We start from the raw sequence: 21,871 nt of genomic DNA on the forward strand, positions 1-21,871 counted from the left end.
ACTTGTGATCTCCGTCTGTCAAATAAATAAATAAAATCTTTTTTTTTAAAAAAAAAAAGAAGAAGTCCCCTTCTAGGGGCGCCTGGATGGCTCAGTGGGTTAAGCCTCTGCCTTCAGCTCAGGTCATGATCTCAGGGAGCCGGCATCGGGCTCTCTGCTCAGCATGGAGCTTGCTTCCCCCTCTCTCTGCCTGCCTCTCTGACTACTTGTGATCTCTCTCTCTCTCTGTCAAGTAAATAAATAAAGTCTTACAAAAAGAAGAAGAAGAAGAAAGAAGGAAGAAGAAGAAGACGACGACGAAGAAGAAGTCGTCGTCCCCTTCTGGGGTGCCTGAGTGGCTCAGTCGTTAAGCATTTGCCCTGGTTATGATCCCAGGGTTCTGGGATCGAGTCCTGCATCAGGCTCCCTGCTTCTACCTCTGCCTCTCTCTCATGAATAAATAAAATCTTTTTAAAAAGTCCCCATCTCCAGGCTCCCGGGTGGCTCACGGGTTAAGCATCTAATTCTTGTTTTCCGCTCAGGTCATGATCTCAGGGTCATGAGATAGACCCCCACATTGAGCTCTGTGCTCAGCAGAGTCTAATTGTCCCTCTCTCTCTAGTCCTTCTCCCATTCATGCTCTTTCTCTCTCAAATGCGTAAATACAAATCTTTTTTTTTTTTAAGTTGTAAAAAAGGTAGCAGGTTTTATTTTTTTCAACAGTAGAGAACAAATGTAGTTGAATAATTAGGGCAAGAAGGGGTAGCGAGCTAATTAAAATTGTACCTTAACTGAAAAGAAAATTTTTAAATTTCCCCTTTCAAAAAATTGTTTTACATAAATACTGAAATTATTACATATTTTTAATATTAATATTTTAGGATTTCAACATAGCTAGTAATTGAGGAGCTCAGATTTAGATACCGGTTCTGATTCCAAAGTATTTCTTCTAGTCTCTCATATCCATCTCAGTTTAATTAAGTTCATGAACATCATGCTATAATCTCTCTAAAGAACAAGAAATCTGCCAAAATTATTTAGTAACTAGAAATCCTTTTTAACTAAAAGTCAAGGACTATCCAAAACATAAATGCACATCTTAAAAAAAAAAAAAAAAAAAAGAACTCCCTTTCTCTTCCTAGTTTGTTATGAGACTGAGGAGGGTTTAGGTTCTATAGATTGCCACTGAGCATCTGTGGTGATATGGGGGTTCTTTCTTTTGTCTGATCAATATAATGTGCCAATTGATTCAATCCCCAGGACAAACACACTATCCAGTCATGATTTAGTATTCTTTAATGCTATTAAATTAGGCACTCTAATATTTTATTTAAGATTTTTACACCTTTGGGGTGCCTGGGTGGCTCAGTCGGTTAAGCATCTGCCTTCGACTCAGGTCGTGATCCCAGGGTCCTGGGATCAAGCCCTGCATTGGGGCTCTCTGCTCAGTGGGGAGCCTGCTTCCTCCTCTCTCTGCCTGCTGGTCCACCCCTGCTTGTGCTTTCTCTCTCCCTCTCTGTTAAGTAAGCAAATAAAATCTTTTTTAAAAATTTAAGATTTTTACATCTTTATCAATAATCAACATTAATCTATAGTTTTGGGTTTTATCTTTTGTTTGCCAATGTTTGCGGAGTTCTAATATCGAGGTCATGCTAGCTTTCCATTTTAGCCTAGATTCTGGCATTCGGTTGGCCCCTCAAAGTATAAATATGTGTTATCTCTTTCAACTGCACCATGTATGAAGCAACTACTATGGGCAAGACATTACACAAGATACCATAAAAGACAGAAGTTACTAGGCCTCTGAGATCCTAAGTCGGCAAGTCTGGGATCAGGTCAGGAAAAGGCTTAATTGTGAAAGTAGTATTTCCCACTGGGATTAGTACGAAGAGCCTTGAGAGGAACCTGCAGGGAATGAGCAGCACTGAGCTATATAAGAGAGAGAAAACACAGGGCACCTGGCTGGCTCAGTCGGAAGAACATGTGACTCTTGATTTCTGGGTCATGAGTTTAAGCCCCGTGTTGGGTATAAAGAGTACTCAAATAAATATCTTTTTTTAAAAAGAGAGAGAAAAAAAAACACCCCAAGTAAATATATGTGTAAGTACAAGGCAGTGCAGAAATACACATACTACGGTTTGGGTGGAAAGCCAGCTACAGGGACTATAGAAGGCACACTGGCTTCCGATCATGAAAGTCCTTGGTTGCCATGATAAACCAAGGTCAAAAAGGGAGTAGAAAGGTGTAGGAGTCATAAAGTGATGTGACTGTGCTTCGGGAAGTTGAGGTGGCACCAATACAGAGGCTGTAAAGTGTGGGGAGTGGTCACAGAGTGGAGGCTAGGGCTAGGCAGGAGGCCTCCGGGGCAAGTGAGGCAAACTGTGAAGGCCTCAAAGAAATGGTGGCAATGCAGAGGACACGCGTGGGAGAGATACCTTCTCTGCCTGGGTTAAGATTTACTGACTTGGACAAATTATCATGTGAGGACCTTAAGGAAAGGTGAAAATGTATGGAGAGATGTATGTAATGTGGGTATAGTATGTACATGTCAACTTCGTTGGCGTTCTTGGCCAACTTTCCAACATTCATCTCATCTCCCACATCCAGCAAGATTTGCCTGAATTTCCACTTGAATCAACAGTACCAGCCCTATTTGCTGAATGAATGATTCTTGACTATCTAGTCACTAAATCTTGTTGATTCATTCCATAGAGCTGCTCTGCCAGGCAGATTTTTCTACTCTCTCTCTCTTATTCTTTTCCTTTTTTTTTTTTTTCTTTAAGATTTTACTTATTTATTTGACAGACAGATCACAAGTAGACAGAGAGGCGGGCACAGAGAGAGGAAGGGAAGCAGGCTCCCTGCTGATATGGGGCTTGATCCCAGGACCCTGAGATCATGACCTGAGCCAAAGGCAGAGGCTTTAACCCACTGAGCCACCCACGCGTCCCCAGATCTTTCTACTTCTAACTTTTGCTCCGACACAGCTCCTGAGATCGCAGACTGAGGCTGCCTTAAGACTCAACCAAGTGCTGTGCCCAGAGTCTTCTCTTCCCTCTCATGTCTCTCGATCCCATGCCAGCTGAATCTGCCTAAAGCACTCATTCTATTCAGAAGTCTTCAGCAATGAGTATGGTGTTTGCATAATATGTCACAGTTGAGGGTATTATCTCATTGGTTCCCTAGGGTCTTCAGGATTAATTTTGCCACTGATACTCAAGGACCCTCACAAATCCGTACCAGCCTCTCTTATTCCCCTCCACTTCCCTACGGGAGCCGCCTGCTTCAGTCAAGCCCCTCGGTATTTTAGGAGCAAATCGTGGACATCCCAACCCAGCCAGTGCCTCCTCTCCTCTCTGTGAAGTCTCCGAGCCTTTGCCAACCTTCCCTTCTTACTCTAACCCACAGTATTCTTTTCCAGATTCTGGATTCTTAAGTATCTAAGGGTCTACCTGTGCTGGGCAATACCGTGGCGGTTATGGACATTTAAATCAATTAAAATGAAGTAAAATTTCAAGTTCAGTCCCTTGGCCGCCCTAGTAACATTTCAACCACTCCACAGCCCCCACGTGACTTGCGCCTATCATATTGGATGGCACAGATACAGAGCATTCTAGCACAGCAGAAAGTCCTAGTGGACGACACTGCTAGCATTAATGTGGCCACAACGCCCGTGCTGCCCATAGATGTAGTCATACGTTTCACCGGTGCATGGTTCGAATCCCCAACTAAACTGCAAGCGGGGCTGTGACAGCAGTTCTGAATACATTATATTTGGAACTGCACTTAAGTGGACGAGCTCTAAATGTACAGTGACTTTTTTTTCTTTTTAATAGTCTCTTTCCACTAGCATCCAGTTATTTTTACTGCAGAAAAATCTTTCAAGTAGTTGAAATACCTATTCCTAAGGCATCTCCCTTTGAGCTCAAGGAACAAAAGCCGTCAAATACATTAGCTTTGAAGTACTCATTTAGTCACTTACTGTTAAAATTACAGACTACCCTGTGATTCACTAATGGGGACTCATTTCAAGCACGGCAAATGCCATCTCTTTCCAAAGAGTAGGCAAGCATAAGGCGGGGGAGGGGGTGGAGAAGATGCCCTAGCCATTAGAAGGCAGCCATCATGCCTGTAGAGTTGTTCTTTCTTCACATAAAAAGTAGTTTCTCTGGCTAACAGCCTAATACCAACTCTGTACCTACTGCCCCCATAGAGACAGGATTAAATAACTATTAGGCTCCGAAACTGGTCCATAAAAGGCTATTTTAGCCATAGTACAGCAATCTTCTTGACAACCACTTTGATGGGAAGAAAAGTTCTTTAGCCCAAACAAAGCTCCAAAGGATTTCTATAAGATGGTTTCACGGGATGCCTGGGTGGCTCAGTCATTAAGCATCTGCCTTTGGCTCAGGTCATGATCCCAGGGTCCTGGGATGGAGCACTCCCCGCGCGGTGGGAAGCCTGCTTCTCCCTCTCCCACTCCCCCTGCTTGTATTCGCTCTCTTCCTCTCTCTCTCTCTCTCACTGTCAAATAAATGAATAAAATCTTTGAAAAACTTTTTTAAAAGACTGTTACTTCAAAGTAACAAAAAGTCACCTGAAAGGTTACTCTGAGTGGCTGTCTGGGTTTGTTTTAATGCCTCGTAATTTGCTTTCCATACAAAGTTGTTGAAAAATAACATGGAAGAAAAAATGTTTCAAACAGCTTCATCTAGAGCTAGAAAATGTCATACATTAATTATGCTTAATGTATAACAGAAATTACCCTTCACCTGAATCGACTTTTAATTAGATGTAACTATGCCACAAATCCACTGTCAAATGTGAAATTAATTTCAACTTTGAAAATCCCTGCATCAAAAAGGGATAAAAGAAGTTATATCTACAATAAATAAAATTGAAAAAGTACCAAATAACGCAATCTCAAATGTCCACTTGCATCTGCTTAAAATGCTTCAAATTCCTCACTTTTCCTTACCAATACCTTTATCCAAGTATACATGTATGTACTGATGTAATAAAGGCAAGACTCGGATTTTGTTTTCTGAGTGTTGCATCTTATGGAAATTCAGGGGTTGTTTTAGTTACTATTTTCAATAAACAGAAAAGAACTGCTAAACATTAAGCATAGCCACATACCTAAATACTGGATTGAGATCATCCTTCCTGTATATGTGTCCAAACCCCCAAATATTCTATATATAAAGTACACAATGCCGTGAACTATCCTCCACATGAACTAGAGAAATCTGAAGCCAAATTCAAGGTCAAAGGTGTCAGCAGCCGCCACATGACTGACACAGAGTCAGAATGCAAGTCACCCACAGCTGTGTTCTTGGTAAGCCTTGTCCAGAAAGCAGGTAACCCTACTTTGAAGCAAGCCAAAAAATCAGACTTGCTGTAGACCCCTAAATATTCAGCAAATTCCCAGAGCCTTCTGTTTCAGCTTGTGGATTAAGCAGAGAAATAACACAATAAAATAAATTTTATTCACTCTCTTCCTGGTAGTCTGGAGTCTCCCTCTGCTCTTAGAGAAAAATGTATTTCTCCTTTTCTGTGCATAAGGGATACAGGCCTCTTAGATATCTCCCCCGGCTGTCCCTGTCTTCTACCGCTGGGAGAGATATTTACATGTATAAGGGAAATCTCCATCTGTAAGGGTGTCTCCCACTGGGTACCAGGAAGAGGATGACTAAATCTCTAGAAAGTCAAATGAATGTTAAAAGCAGGGCTTTCAATCTGCATCACAATCAGACCCTTGCTTCCAGCGTTCTGCCGGGGAACTCCTCACCCCCCACCCCTTACTGGCTCCCCACTCCCAACATCAACGTTTGTTTTTATCTGGAGAGGTTATTTAACATGGTGGCTTGAGCCACTTGGGGGAGTCACTCAGTTTTCCTGGGTTTCTCCCATGTATACAGGAGGTACATAGGTTATTAAGCCTTCTTTTGTTTTTGTTCCTGTTAGTCTTTTATGACAGAGGGGTCTCAGCCAAGAACCTAGAAGGGAGGAGGAAAAATCATTTTTTTCTTCTCCACACCTATGAAACAGATTGTAGCAGCAAATATACCCTAAAGGAGTCTCCTAGTTTCCAAATTATTTACTTTTTTAGCTGGAAGGGCCAGAATGACCATCACCCACTGTAAATCATTGTTATTTGCTCAAGTTTAAGTGATTTCCCCAGGCTTCCTGGTATCTGCTGCCTGATGATTCTAATCCCTTAGCCTTTCTTCTTAATAGGACTTCTCACCATCAGCACAAATGCTGCCTCTTAAGGCCATTTTTCTCCAACAAACTGATCGCAGGCCATAAAGATATTCAGTAGCAATTAGGTTTTATTGTTCCCATCTCACTTATGAGTATAGAAGCTATCAAAATGCAAAATGCACAGATCCCCAGACTTAGTAATTCCCCTTCTAGGAACACATCCCATAGAAATGTGCACGCGCAGGCCGAAAGGACATATGTACACGGATACTAATTTGCAACATGATTTACAGTGGCCAAGTAATGGACACGACCTAAATATTCATCAGTATGAGACTGGTTAAGTAAATGGTGCATACAGCAGAGAAGCAGGGGTAAGGTGCCTGCGTACTGACAGAGAGTGATCTGCACAAAAGGCAAGGGGCACAGTGTCTCAAGCATGCTAGCCAATGTATTTGTTAAAAAGAAAACACAATCCGTGACACACACACACACACACACACACACACACACAATGCAAAGACTAGTCCGCAAAGAATTAACCTTGCCAAAGCTATCTAACAGTGGCACCTACTGGTCAAACCCCTTCCTAGCACACATGCTCCCCCCCAAAAGAAAATCACTTCCTATCCCAAAGTATTATCTTAGGAAAGAAAACCGATGATTTGCCTGCACAGCCATTTCAGCCATTAGTCAGGAAATATGTTTATAATAAAGCTTCATAAGGAACTCTTCACTGGTATTAGGTCTTCTGAGCATAGGACTTAAAAGTACCATCTGGCTGGGAAGTTATGGTTCATTATGGTCTGAATTGCAAGCTATAAAGAGAGTGAAGAATATCTCTATATCCTTCCATGGAGTATCTCCAGCATATAATGTTAAGTTAAAAAAGCAAGACAGAAAAAAATGTGTAGAGCATGCTATCATTTATCTAAGAAGGAGAGGGGGTTACGAGTAGACATATAGATTTATTTATGTTTTTTAAATGGAAAGATAACAAATTTAAAAAAAAAAAAAAAAGGAAGGAAGGAAGGAAGGAAGAAAGAAAGAAAACCTACCAAGAAATAGAATTAATGACTACCATAAAGGAAGGGAGGGAATAGGATGGAGAAGAGAGGAACGGAAGTGGATTTCTAAAAATCAGTGGTTCTGGGTGGGGGCTATTTTGCCCGTGCCCCCAGAGGATGTTTGGCTGGATTTTTTTTTTTTTAAGATTTTATTTATTTATTTATTTGACAGAGATCACAAGTAGGCAGAGAGAGAGGAGGAAGCAGGCTCCCCGCTGAGCAGAGAGCAAGACCCTGGGATCATGACCTGAGCTGAAGGCAGAGGCTTTAACCCACTGAGCCACCCAGGCGCTCCTTGGCTGGAATTTTTAAGCATCACAATTGGGGGTTGGGAGGAGTGTACTACTGACATCTAGTGGGTAAAGGCTAAGGATGTTCCTGAATATTCTACAGGGCACAAGATAGCCCCCACCACGAAGAATAATCCAGCCCAAAATGCCAATAGTGCAAACTGTGTATCTAATGACGGACCTGTATTTAGAATACATAAAGAACTCTTACAGCCTAATAATACAAAGACAAATAACCCAGGTTAAAAACAGGCCAGGGACCTGAATAGACATTTCCCGAAAGATGATATACAAGAGGCCAATAAGCCCGTGCAAGGATGCTCCGTATCCTCAGGCCTCATGGAAATGCAAATCAAAGCCACAAGGAGATACAACTTCACGCCCAACTGGGATGGCTAGAATCGAAAGACAGATAATCATGGGGCATCTGGCTGGCTTGGTCGGTAGAGCACACAACTATTAATCCAGGGGTTCTAAGTTCGAGCCCCATGTGGAATGTAGAGATTACTTAAAAACAAAATCTTAAAAAAAGAGAGAGAGACAGTAACAAGTGTGAGGAAGGTGAAGAAACCGGGACCCTCATACAGGGCTGGCAGGAAGAAAAGGTGTTATATTGGGACAGTTCCTCACGAGTCTAAATATACTGTCACCATATGACTTACAATTTCACTCCTAGGTGTAATAGATGAAATGAAAACATGTCTGCACCACAACCTGTATACCAATGGTCACAGCAGCATTATTCCTAGTAGTCAAAAAGTAGAAATAACCCAAATGTCATCAATAGATGGATGGATTGCTAAAATGTGTTGTGTTCATCTAATGGAACATTATTCAGCAATAAAAAGAAACAAGGTACGGATAGACACTGTAACACAGACAGACCTTGACAACATTATACTAAGCGAGAGGAGTCCGTCACAGAAGGCCACATAGACATGAAATGCCCAGAACAGGCAAATCCACAGAGACCCAAAACAGATTAATGGCTATCTCGAGCTGGGGGTGACAGTAGGTTGGGGATATCAGCTAAGGGGTGTGACATTTCTTTTGAGGTAATGAGAATGGTCCAAAATGGATTATGGTGATGGTTGCACCCATCTGTCAATATGCTCAAGGTTATTGTAATTATCTCTCAAAATAACAATGTTTAAAAAAAAGTGATCATGGGGTTGGGGGGGCACCTGGGTGGCTCACTGGGTTAAGCAACTGCCTTTGGCTCAGGTCATGATCTCAGGGTCCCGGATCGTGCCCCATATCGGGCTCCCTGCTCAGCAGGGAGTCTGCTTCTCCGTCTCCCTCTCCCTCAGCTCATGCTCACACACGCACATGTTCTCTCTCTCTCTCGCTCACTCCCTCTCTCAAATAAATAAAATCTTTAAAAAAAAAAAAAAAAGTGATCACAGGACACATCTGGCTCAGCAGGAAGAGCATGCAACTCTTAATCTTGAGGTCATGAGTTTGAGCCCCACATTGGTTGTAGGCATTACTCAAAATAAATAATAAATAAACTTTTAAAAAAGCAATCACAGTGGTGAGGTGTGCAGTCTGACAGAGATGGGCATGAGGCACAGAAGGCAGAGGCAAGGAAAGACCAGAGGTCAGGATAGGCTTCCCAGGATGAATAGGAAGTTGTCCGTCATCGGATCTGGTTGACTTTTTTAATTAAATTCTTCACTGGTTTTATTGAGATTCCAAGGGAAGGGAGGTCGAAGGATGGGGACCAGCTCAGGTATACGGAATATCAGGATACATCGAAAAACACCGTTCAGGGGCACCTGGGTGGCTCAGTGGGTTAAAGCCTCTGCCTTCAGCTCAGGTCATGATCCCAGGGTCCTGGGATCGAGTCCCGCATCGGGCTCTCTGCTCAGCGGGAAGCCTGTTTCCTCCTCCTCTCTCTCTCTGCCTGCCTCTCTGCCTACTTGTGATCTCTGTCTGTCAAATAAATAAATAAAATAAAATAAAATTTAAAAAAAGAAAAGAAAAGAAAAACACCGTTCAGATTGTCCAAACATAAACCCCGTGCATGGGAGGGACAGGAACACCTCGACTTGAATTCCAGTAGTCCCCCATTATCCATGGTTTCATATTGTCGGAGGGTCAGTCTAGCTGCTAGTCCCCTCACTTCGTTGCACCACAGGCATTTGATCAGCCCACAGCAGCACAAGAAGGGGGAGCCCAGCACAATAAGACATTTTGAGAGATGGTGAGAGACCACACTCTCCTAACTTTTATTACAGCACAAAATTATAACTGCCCTATTTTATTATTAGCTATTGTTCATCTTATTGTGCCTCATTTATGAATTAAGCTCTACCATAGGTGTTGGGGGGGAGGAAAAATAGAGTATATATTAGGGTTGCATACCATCCTGTTTCAGGCATTCACTGGGGGTCTTGGCATGTCTTCCCCACGGACGAGGAGGACTAGTGTAGCAAAGCCGCAGGTGACAGAGCACAGTGGCCTTCAGTCCTAGCCAAAAAACTTGGACTGAATATTTTATAGGAAAAATAATCAGTGAAAGCTGGGAAGCACCAAAAGAAATCAGTCCAGGACTGTGTTTCTTCAAGGCACAGCTGATAAGAGGGACTATGGAGAGCAGAGCCATTTGATATAAAAATAATAGCAGCAGTAGTGATAATAATAATAAAATCATATCTAACTTAAAACATCCTGATGTGGTAAGGACAGCATAATGATAATAAAAACAATATCCCTTTATGCGTTTTGGCCAGACCCAGAAACAAAACGACCATGACCGACCCCAGAAAGATGAACAAGCCACTTACCACAGGAACACGGGCATTTGGCTCAAATTCTGTGGAATCAGCATCTAAAGATGAAGAAATGAGGTCAATAATTCACCAGTATTGCTGAAAAATATGTTAAGTAATAAGGATTTTTTTAATAAAGGGTTACTAGCAAGTAGCAGGCCTACCTCTCAAGTTGAGGCAGTTTCTTGCAAACTCTATCACTGCTAGCTGCATGCCGAGGCAAACTCCTATTTGAAAAAGCATATACATAAAGCAAACGAGCAGCTTGTGTATTACTTCCTATTTCCTGGTCTTTCCTTTCCTGCCCACCTCCTTCTCTTAGAACGCAGGCTCGGACAGAGCAACACTGCCTGCCGGGTTCGCTCCTGTGCCCTCTGCACTCAGAGCATGTGTGGCAGAGGCAGGAGGCCACCCGGACTTGAGGAAGAAGGAATTCGAGGTCAGAAAGGGGCAAGAAAAGACAGGGCAAGGTCCCAAAGGCAAATCCGCCTCCTCCCAAATTTTCCTCTAACTCGAGACATGTGAGAGGGACGCGGGGCTGGCCCAGAGCACCTGATTCCGCCCAAGGAGGTCTACCGACACCCCAGCTCAAGAGGGAGACTTGACACTCCCTCTTCTCAGAGGGCAGCCTGAGGCTGGCCAGCGGGCTGGGATCTAAGCGGCGGGAAGTGGGCGCCAGGTGCCGGGCGCAGAACAGGCCTATACGGTCCCTGCGGGAACAGCAGCAGCTGGGGGAAGCCGGCATCTGCACGGCGGGCTCGGGCAGGCTGGCGAGCAGGGAAGGCAGGTGCGGGACGGAACGGAACAGACAGCCCGATGAGGAGGAAAACAAACACCTGCGTAGCCCCCAGCCGGCTGCGACAGCGATGGGCCCTTCACCCATCTCCACATCCAGCAATCCTCTCCACTCAACAAACGCCAAGGAGCATTCCAGATGTTTTTATAGACTTATCTAAGGTATGCAAGGGACTCATCAGAGAAGGGCAACCAGCATACTTGGCCCGAAACTGCTGAGTGCTTTAAGGGGGAGGAAGTTCAGAAAGTTCCAAATGGCTAAGACATAAAGAGACGCTGCGTCAAACAGAAAGCTCAAGAGTTGCAAACTATCTAACTACCCCTGCTGCTCTTTAAATAAAGTCTTTTAAAAAAATAAATAAATAAAATTTGAACAAAGACATTAAAAAGACTTGGCTCCACCAAATTTTAGCAGAGCTCTTCCTGTGACGTAGGATGGTCTCTTCTAGCTGGAAGCGGTGAAAAGATGAATTTGGGTGAAAACGGTATACACAGCAGCTTCTCTCAGCCTCTTGCTACCCAACCAGAACGGTGCTAAGTTCTCCCAGGCCAACAGCCTTTTCTACAAAGGGCCAGACAGTAAAGATTTTATGCTTTGCAGGCTGTAGGCCTTGAACTCGGCCACTGCACCATAAAAGCAACCACATTCCATATGTAAACACATTGGTGTGCTTTATTCCAGTAAAATCTTATTTACAAAAACAGGACAGAGTTTGCTGGCCCCCATGGCAGACTGTTTGGCACTTGAATATTCAAATCTGAGTTCACACCTTTCCTGTTAACACATTCTATGAAATGTTACCCCTACTACTTACTAGATATCAACAATCTAAAAAAGTCATCGTTAGGATGCATAATCTTGAGTTTTACCCAGGAAAGGGATCTTCTTTGCCCGTGCCCAGGAAATGGCCTGGAGTTTCCCCAACGTTCCTCGGATTCCGAAGCCTCCAGGCACAAGAACACCACTGCAATCAACATAACACAAGGGTGAACTTGACATTATTTTTCTTTTTAAAACTCTGATTTTCAGGGGTAACTGGGTGGCTCAGTGGGTTAAAGCCTCTGCCTTCAGCTCAGGTCATGATCCCTCTGCTTCTCCTGCTGACCTCTCTACTCTCATGCTCTCTCTCTCTCTCTCAAATAAATAAAATCTTAAAAAAAAAAAAAAAAAAAAGTTAAGATCTCTTACATAATCAGAGAGAGTTAAAACTGGTAAAATCAGCCTAAAATTTCAATTGCTAATTAAATAGTGGCACATGAAAGTCTCCTGGCTAACAGACACTTCAGAGACCTTTTAGGCAAACACTCATTGGAGAAGACAAGAGTTCAAGTACTAACTGGGAGAGTCATTCTACCCTCACAATACCGTGTTGCCCCCCAAAGTTCTGTCGATTACTTATAAAATAAAACCTACAGTCAAATGATGTAAAAAAGAATATATAACCAAGAAGGAAGAGTTGCGTCCTTGTACTTTAACTGTGCATATGTAAGATCCATTTCTGTATCTTTCAGTAGAATCAACCCCCTTTCTCCCTAATACCGGATCCCCATCATCCCCCAAAATAAAACCCATTTTCACTGCACATGCCACAAAACATGAACGCGGCACATTTCAAAGGACATGAGGGGACGATGCAGCGTGACCACCCTTAATGACCACAAGTATGACAGACTACCTTTCAAAAATGCATAAAAATTAGGAATTGGGGTCAATCAGATCGTTATGGGAAAAGCACAATGGCATTCTCCTAACTGGTATGGGCAGTCCTCGGCACTCACTCAGCTTTGCATAGCTTCTGCCAAGCCTCATGGAATTTCACAGGGTCCTCAGTTTCGGTGGTCTGTTCTAGATCAATGGAATCTATGTACTAGAAAAAAAAGAAAGAAAGAAAGAAAGAAAGAAAGAAAGAAAGAAAGAAAGAAAGAAAGAAAGAAATATATCCAATAGATTAAAAACACACTTAAGAAAAATAGATACTTAAAAAAAAAAATTAGATACTCGAAAATACTGGAGGCATCTAACACTATGACCCAACTCTCGCAAACACTATAACGGTCACTGAGGATAGAAAAGCACAGTCTCGTCTTGGGGCTCGTGCAGTCTTCCAGGAAGACTACAGAACCCAATACCCAGGCACGCACACCATAGCATGTCAGTGGCCACGATGGGCAAAGAGAACGCTGTGGAAATAAGTGGGAGCCACACTTAATCTAGACGGAGACACTACAGGGAAGACGGGAAGAAGCGCCGCGGGGGAGGCCTCTGGAGAGGTGATGCCCGAGCAGCTCAGCCCTCGAGGAGGAGCCTGGGTGTGCGCTTCGGGAGGCCGGCAGGAAGGTGTGTGGGACGCGCAGGGAGGAGGGACGCAAAGAGGAACCAGACAATGGGGCGGTCACTCGGGGGCCCTCAAAACACACTCCACCCAGGGAGAGAAGTTTACACTTGAAGCCACTAGAAAGTCTTAAAGAACAGAGAGAACAGAGAGAGAGAGAGAGATTTTAGAAGGATCACAGCGCTTTGAGGTGAAAAAATGGAGCGAAGAGAGCACAGCAGGCCGGAGGCTGCTACAGGAAGCCAGGCGAGGGAAGCAAAAGTGGTCTTTCGCACAGAAGCGAAGTGGTCTAAAAACAATATGACGAGACCATAACTCAAATAGGACTTCGCAGAAGCGAATGTCAACTAATTCTGTCAACTGGAAAATTCATGTAGGACGACTCCTAGGTAGGTAACAGTCCCTATAGAACTATATTATTTTAGTATTTATTCTGTAAAAATTACTTTCTGACCATATTAACATACAAACTTGTAAAGGCTTTATAAAATTGGTAATCTAACAATTTTTCTACTGCTCTTTTCTTTTCCCTACGAGGGGCTTGGGGACTCGGAGGATCGGGAAGAACAGGAAGTGAAGTGTTCCTTGGAAAGCCACAGATACGGAAGCGATTACGGACGTGCCTGAGTGGCTCGGTCAGTTACGCGTCAGGCTCTTGATTTCGGCTCAGGTCATGATCTCAGGGTCATGAGATCCAGCACCACGTCCAGCTCCCTGCTCAGCGCGGAGCCTGCTGGAGATTCTCCCTCTTTCTCTCCCTCTGCCCCTTCTCCTGTGCTCTCTACCTCTCAAAAATAAATAAATAAATCTTTTTTTTTTTTTTTTAAAGTGATTAGGACAAGAGGAGGCTAGAAACATGAGAGAAAAGTCAAATGGGTCCTAAGTTGGAAGTTATTGAATTTCTTAGATGCATACATGTATCTTTTTGCGCATTATATAAATACTTCACCACTTAAATCAAGATCGTAAGGCTTGGGGTGCCTGGGTGGCTCAGTGGGTTAAGCCTCGGCCTTCGGCTCAGGTCATGGTCCCAGGGTCCTGGGATCGAGCCCCGCATCTCTCTGCTCAGCGGGGAGCCTGCTTCCCTTCCCCTCTCTCTCTCTGCCTGCCTCTCTGCCTACTTGTGATCTCTGTCTGTCAAATAAATAAATTAAATCTTTAAAAAAGATAAAAGGAATATCATTAAATATAACATAGATACATATGTCTAGAAAGCTATGCATCAAACTGGGAACAACAGGTACAGCAGAGAAGCAGGGTTTCAGGGAGGAGGGATCTCCCACTTTCTGCATTTTAGATGATGCTTTGTTTAAATTTCCTACACTGAACATGCACTACTTCTGTATGTAACAAAGACAAAGTCTAGACTCAAGCTATATATATGAAGTTCCCCAGACTTCATCGCATACACCTTTCCCCTTTGCTGACTTCTCTCTGTATCCTCTCAGTGGATTAAATCTTAGCCACAAGTTGGGCTATACACTCAGTACTGTGAGTCCTGGTGACATCAATCCCGGCGGAAGTCTTGGGGATCCTTCAACACAACGCGAGATACCACAGTGAATGACTGAACTATGCGGAAGACCAGCAAGGGCTCACCATCAGGTTCAATTTGTGGTTGATGGCCAAGGCTGAATGTTCCAGGGCTTTGAACACGGAGGCGTAGCAGTCCCTGAGTTTGGTGTATTTGCCAACCAAGGCTATGGAGCATGTTTTCTGCAACCTTTCATACCTGAGATGAAAGACCAGCTTAAGGGTTATATGCATGTAATATAACATCACAAATATAATGACAGCCACTGTTCTTATCTCAAGGCACCTCTTAAAACCTGAAGGGCAGTCGAGCCTCGAACTTGATGTACTTGACTCAAATCCCCACTCCACTCCACCCCTGTGGAATGAAAATCTGAGTGCCAACAGATTGCAAAATCATAAGCAACCCCAATGTTGGCTTACATAAGCAGGCAGAGACATAAATCCACGGAAATTGTATCAGAGAAACAGTTAAAACCATTAAAAGTAAAAAAGCTCTCCCCATCTCATAAAAATGAGCTGTCCTTAAACTCATTTATAAGGTGACACTGTATAAGAAAAATGCATTCTGAATGTCAACAGGAAACATTTCAATATTAACTTTATAAGGTGACGTTATATAAGAAAATGCATTCAAACTGTCTACATTAAAAACGGTTACAGTTCCAGCAGGCCCACAAAGGAAGGTTATTCATGGCATGTCTGAAGAATGGCACTAAGATAACTATTTAAAATATTACAAGCCATTTACATCATTTTTATGAGAAAATTCCATTCCACCTAAGATGTTCAATCACATTTTACCACTAAAGACACAATGTTTACTGTTGCTTTTGTTAGGAACACTGTACAACGAACATGAAAATTGTCCGGTCTGGTCCTATGTATGTAGAAACGTCATCTTGGGGCTGAAGATGTTTTAGGGCCTGGAAGCAAACCCTTCCCCAAATACCTTAGAACAGAAAGGTTGCCGTGAGCGGGAACATTCCTCGCTCACAGGAGAAAAATGCAGAAGCGGCTAAGAAGTTCAAACTGACAGTAAAGGTGACTTCCGAGGAAGGTGACTGAAGAACCTCAGAGAAGTTAAACTGCTAAACCGAATTTTACGTCACTCGGGAGACTGCGTGGCTGCACAGGCTCCCCCTCATCCCTACATAAAGGACACTGGTGACAAAGCAAGTTGGTATCAAGGCAAGATTCCAATGCAATGTCAGAGGGAAGCGCTGTCCACGCCAGGTTTGGGCCTGGGGAACTGGTGATCACAACCACGTTTGAGCACATCTGCTGGAATGAGCCCTTCTCCCTTATTCTCACGCCGCCATGGAAGGAAGGATGGCCCAGGGGCAAGGGCTGCCATCCAGGAAGGTTATGTATCCTGAGCGCACTCCCCTTGTGCTCTCTTCACTCTCGGGGCCTGCACGTGAGGCTCACGTGGCCCTGTCTGGACCAGCCAAGCTCTCACCTGCCCTGGACCTAACTCCAGGCCCACTTTGCAGGCCCACTCCACACGCAGGTCCCCGGGGAGGTGAGCTGTCTCCACTTTGTCTGGGGTCCCAGAAGAGCTCTGCCATCCAATTCAACCAGGGACCCCTGGCCTCTGGACAGCACTGGATCTCCATGAACAAGGCTCCCCTTTGACCCCTGCTTGCTGCCTTGTATCTCTCTACAGGCTGTACTGAAGGGACAGTACCTACCATCATTACCAATAAACCCACAACACCACTAGAAACCGATGCTCAATATTCCTTTTGCTTAAAGACTGTGGTGAGCTGAATGGTGGCCCCCAAAACCTATGTCCTCCAGAACCTGTGGATGTGACCATATCTGGAAGAAGGGTCTTTGCAGATACAATTAAGTTAAGACAAGCATCCTTATACAAGGTTGGGGGGGGGTGGGCGGAGAGAGAGAGAGAGAGAGAAGTAGAGAAGTGGAGAGACACAGAGAAGGCCATGTAATGACAGAGGCAGAAAGTGGGCTCCCTTGGAGCCTCTGGAAGAAACCAATCCTGCCGATGCCTTGCTTTTGAACTTCGGACCTTCACAACTGATAGTTTATGCCACCCAGTTGGTAGTCACTTGTTCCAGCAGCCAAGAAACTGACATGAAGAGCAGACACTGGCTTTTAAAAGCACAGCACCTCGGAGTATAATTTAGAGCAATTTCCAATAAAAGGAGTTACAGACTAAAATTTCTAATGCTTAAAGAGGATCAGCCCCAAGCTACTCAGAAAATTCCCCCAAAGCTACTAATTCCTTAAGCATTCTGGAGGGCTGGAGCTTAACTGTATCATCATACAAGACAGTACTCAAGTTCAGAAACTGCACTTTGGCCCTGATTTTACTTGTCCCAGAGATTCAAAGACACTTTTTTAAATTTGTAAGTGAAAGGGCAAGAACACTTCAATCTACTGATCATCTACCAAAGTGAGTGATTTCGTCACCTTCAAACCACTTTAATTATTGTTACCAACCTCAGTAACCAATACTCAGCGCCCAATGCGAGATTAAGGTCTTACGTGTTTTCTCTCATCATTATCACAATGTGGGTACTAGTTATATATGGGTGCCAGAGAGGTTAAGTAATCTACCCAAACGCACACAGCTAGTGAGAGGAGAAGCTGGGATCTCAATCCAGAGTGCCTGATGCCAGAGCTTACCTTTTTTTTTCCAATTGAAATACAAGTGACAAATAACATTATATTAGGTTCAGGGATACAACATAGTGATTCAGTGTTTCTATGTATCACAAAACGATCACCACAATAAGTCTAATTAACATCCATCACCACACAGTTACAATTTTTTTTTCTTATGATGAGAACTTTCAAGATCTACTCCTTAGGAACACCAGAGCCGACGTTTCTCACCGCTGTCCACTACCTAAGCAACACAAAAAAGCCAGGCAGTCAGGACTTTATGGAGTGATGCCTTGTCTACATTTAGTCAAAGAAAATAGGTGACAGGGATTTAATTTCCACATGAACTTCCAAGGAGACAAGCCTTGTTGAAATTAATATCATTGTCTGAAAGCTAGAACCTGTCTGAGGTTTTAATAACAATGCTGCCAGTTAATAACTCCAGGATGGAGCAATAATGACAGAGCCTAAACCTCTCATTTAAAAGGGATTTACTTTAGGAAATGTTAGCCAAGTCTTTAAAAACAAGCAAAACAGGGGCACCTAGCTGGCTCAGCTGGAAGACCTCGTGACTCTTGATTTCAGGGTCCTTGAGTCTGATCCCCACATTGGGTGTAGATACGACTAAAAAATATATAAACAAACTTAAAAACAAAAAAAACAAGCAAAACAAACCAAAAAATCTGTGACATTTAAACCCATTTAAAATGTTTGGAAACTGAGAAATCAATCAATCCGTCAAAAAGCTTCCAGATTTTGAAAGAAAAAAAAAAATCATTCCAGAATCCAAATTCCTTCTATTCACTTTCATTTAAGTAGGACAAAATCAAAAGCCCCAGAAATCTTCAAAGAATACAGCAAAACACTCTACCAAAGTATTAAAGCTTTAGATAAATCCATACCAAAACATATACATACAGAAAGCTGAATGTGGCATAGGTATCCTTTAAGGTATGTCTCAATCCTACCCCCAAACCCAAGAATTATTATTAAAGATTACATCAATAATTCCTTTCACGTACCTGTCAGCCATATTTCTCCACTTGAAAAGCAAATGACTTGCAGAATCACCAATGGGCAGATCCAATCTCTCCTTAAAATATTTAACAATGCCTTGTTCCTCCAAAAGCACAGGCACTCGATATGTGGACGAAACATCATGGATACATATGACCTGTTTAATGATGATAAAACATCATATTTAAATGGAACACCTCAAATATGCCACAAGAAGGAGTTCAAGAATGAGCCAAAAATCAAGAGACATGTAAGTTTATTTATACTGAAGAAAACCAAGAGCCCAGTGACCCAAACAAGAGGCAGAATTAACACAAGCTTACTTTGATCTAATTATAAAACTCTTTGAACACATTATTCCAATTCTGGAAACATGGATGCCATGATAGAATCAATTTTATATATATATATATATATATATATATGGTCTTTGTTCTCAATTCCTGGCACAAAGCTTCAAAACCCTTTGGAAATTCCTGAGTGACAGGTGCATCTTTGTTATGCCAATGAGGCGACTCCTGGTGGCCCCTAGATGGCTTCAGGATGGGAGGTGGTCACGAGAAAACCCAAGCAGGATTGGAAACTTTCAGCCCCCTGACCTCCAGGGATAATAAGGGGGCTGGAAAATGAGTTTGACCTTGAGCTTGGGATCCTCCCATGCTTTGCCCTGTGTATCTCTTTATCCGGCTGTTCCTCCACACTCTTTATAATCAAATTGCTGGTAATAAGTATGACATTTTCCTGAGTTCCATGAATCATTCTAGAGAATTATTGAACCTGAGGGGGTTATGGGAAGCCCCAAATCTGTAGTCAGCCAGGCAGAAGTGTCGGTGGCTCAGGGACACTGGAAACTTGTGGCTGGTGACTGAAGTGGGGGGCCGTCTTGTAAAGAACTCCGCCCTCAGTGTGCGGAACCCCACTCCAAGTGGTTAGTGTCACAGCTGAACTGCAGGACCCCAGCTGGTATCCGAGAATGGGTATTGACACATGGATGCTTTATGGGTCAATACCTAAGACACATGGCCCAAGGCATCATCTAAGTCCAAGCTAAAGCAGTAACATTGAATATGTGCATTTTGTCTTCTCAATGTGGTTGTGTGGCTCGTGTGTGTGTGTGCGCTCGTGTGTGTTCATTTGTTGCTGTTGCTACTGCTGTCTACTCTCTTCCCTTGGATAAATTTTCAAGCACACACTGAACCCAGTCAAAGCAATTAGTACACCTGTTTGAACGGCGCCTTCCAAGGTGGTACGGTTGTTTTTCACACTTACCCTAACGAGCTCTCACCGCTGTCTCGAGTATATCTAAGGGGCCACCGGCAGGCATTTAAGGATCTGCCACATTCTCAATCAATGCCAAGAAATATTCTGCTCATTCTGTGTGTTCAGTTCTTCCCAAAGCTATAGCTAAATCCACTCCAAAGTTCCTAAGCTGTTTGCACATCACCAACTTGATACCTAGGACCACTGCACCTCACTTGTGCATTCACTGAAGCAATTCGAAGTGCCAAGATGCCACTGACGTAAGCTCCAGCTCCGCTACTAATTACAACTAAATCTCTGGGCAGCCCAAACTCCCATGCTGGAAGACGTGGCATGTGGAACTCTACTCATTCATGCTCCGGTCCAGAGAGAGATTTTTTTTCAAATGTCATGGTAACAACCACATCCAGAGAGATGCCTCTGACCCTCCATTCCTTCCACAGGAAACCAGAGAAGAAGATCTTTAAATGCCAGTTCACTAGGAACCAAGAAATGGGAGCGTTAACTCACATCAGAAAAAAAGATGTGCTGAAAAATGGCTAATAAACTAGCCTGTGGGCTGCTCGGATAGAATTCTTCGTAACTATCGTTCTATCGAAAACAGGCTTTGGGGGCGCCTGGGTGGCTCAGTCTTTAAGCGTCTGCCTTTGGCTTAGGTCATGATCCCAGATTCCTGGGATCGAGCCCCACATCGGGCTCCCTGCTCAGTGGGAAGCCTGCTTCTTCTCCCTCTCCCACTCGCCCTGCTTGTGTTCCCTCTCTCGCTGTCTCACTCTCTGTCAAATAAATAAATAAAATCTTAAAAGAAAAGAAAAAACAGGATCAGTAGGGTTAGAAATTTGCACACTTCCCTTCTCAGAGCTCTCAGTAACCCAACTCTGAAAACTTTATCAGGCAGGAGGCTGTGTGACCCTGGTATCCTGGATCCAGAAATCCTGATATAGAAATCTGAGGCGATGATTTTTAGGCTTCAGAGAACCCAGGGCTAAACTGAAGAAAACAAAAGTCTCTCCAGGGGCGCCTGGGTGGCTCAGTGGGTTAAGCTTCTGCCTTCGGCTCAGGTCATGATCCCAAGGTCCTGGGATCGAGCCCTACATCAGGCTCTCTGCTCATTGGGGAGCCTGCTTCCCTCTCTCTCTCTGCCTGCCTCTCTGCCTACTTGTGATCTCTCTTTCTCCCTGTCAAATTTAAAAAAAAAAAAAATCTTAAAAAAAAAAAGAAAGATTAAAAAAAAAAAAAGAAAAGAAAGAAATCTGAGGCGATGATTTTTAGGCTTCAGAGAACCCAGGGCTAAACTGAAGAAAACAAAAGTCTCTCCAGGGGTGCCTGGGTGGCTCAGTGGCTTAAAGCCTCTGCCTTCCGCTCAGGTCATGATCCCAGGGTCCTGGGATCGAGCTCCACATCGGGCTCTCTGCTCAATAGGAAGCCTGCTTCCTCCTCTCTCTCTGCCTGCTTCTCTGCCTACTTGTGATCTCTCTCTGACAAATAAATAAATAAAATCTTTAAAACAAAACAAAAGTCTCTCCAAACCTCACCCTTTTCCTGAGCACCATTCATACCACCTTTTAAACTATAGCCAACCCTGAGCCCTTACACGAAAGCCTTCTTACAAACAAAAGATAGATAAGAGAATGAAAGAAAAAAGAAAAAGCTCTCCAGTACCCAGGTGGAAAGTCTCGCAGGACAGAGGACTTGAGCCCAAATCACAGTACGGTTTCTAGAGCAGGGAACAGAACTGAGGCCACTGATGGACTCAGTGGCGATGGTGTGAACGTCCGTATAACGTGCAGTCCGGGCAAAGTTACGCTGTAACATGGGCAAAGGAGAAATTGGAGCGAAAGCAGGCAGCGGCCTAGAAGCACAAGACAAACAGAAAACAAGCAGGCTTCACGGGCTTCTCTCCCTGGTTCGAAAGCCCTCCTGGTTTTGTCCCTGTAACATAAGGAGTGATGATACAAAGAGATCATGATCTAGGTAAGGAA

The 21,871-nt window shown here is 43.6% G+C and overlaps 1 protein-coding gene across 3 annotated transcripts in view; it reads right to left on the reverse strand.

Annotated features, from left to right (window-relative positions):
• CTPS2 (CTP synthase 2) overlaps positions 1-21,871 on the reverse strand; it is a 100,060-nt gene that overhangs the window by 51,547 nt on the left and 26,642 nt on the right. For all 3 annotated transcript variants that reach the window (XM_045089332.1, XM_045089331.1, XM_004758901.3), the window contains exons 8-13: positions 18,635-18,786; positions 15,045-15,177; positions 12,892-12,980; positions 11,983-12,077; positions 10,482-10,544; positions 10,333-10,376 (exon numbers count right to left, since the gene is read on the reverse strand). In XM_045089332.1, the coding sequence (XP_044945267.1) occupies positions 10,333-10,376; positions 10,482-10,544; positions 11,983-12,077; positions 12,892-12,980; positions 15,045-15,177; positions 18,635-18,786 (576 nt within the window). The remainder of the gene's footprint in view (positions 1-10,332; positions 10,377-10,481; positions 10,545-11,982; positions 12,078-12,891; positions 12,981-15,044; positions 15,178-18,634; positions 18,787-21,871) is intronic.

This window comes from Mustela putorius, unplaced genomic scaffold, assembly GCF_011764305.1.
Source record: "Mustela putorius furo isolate JIRA1106 unplaced genomic scaffold, ASM1176430v1.1 tig00003836_pilon_pilon_pilon, whole genome shotgun sequence".
Classification (NCBI taxonomy): domain Eukaryota; kingdom Metazoa; phylum Chordata; class Mammalia; order Carnivora; family Mustelidae; genus Mustela; species Mustela putorius.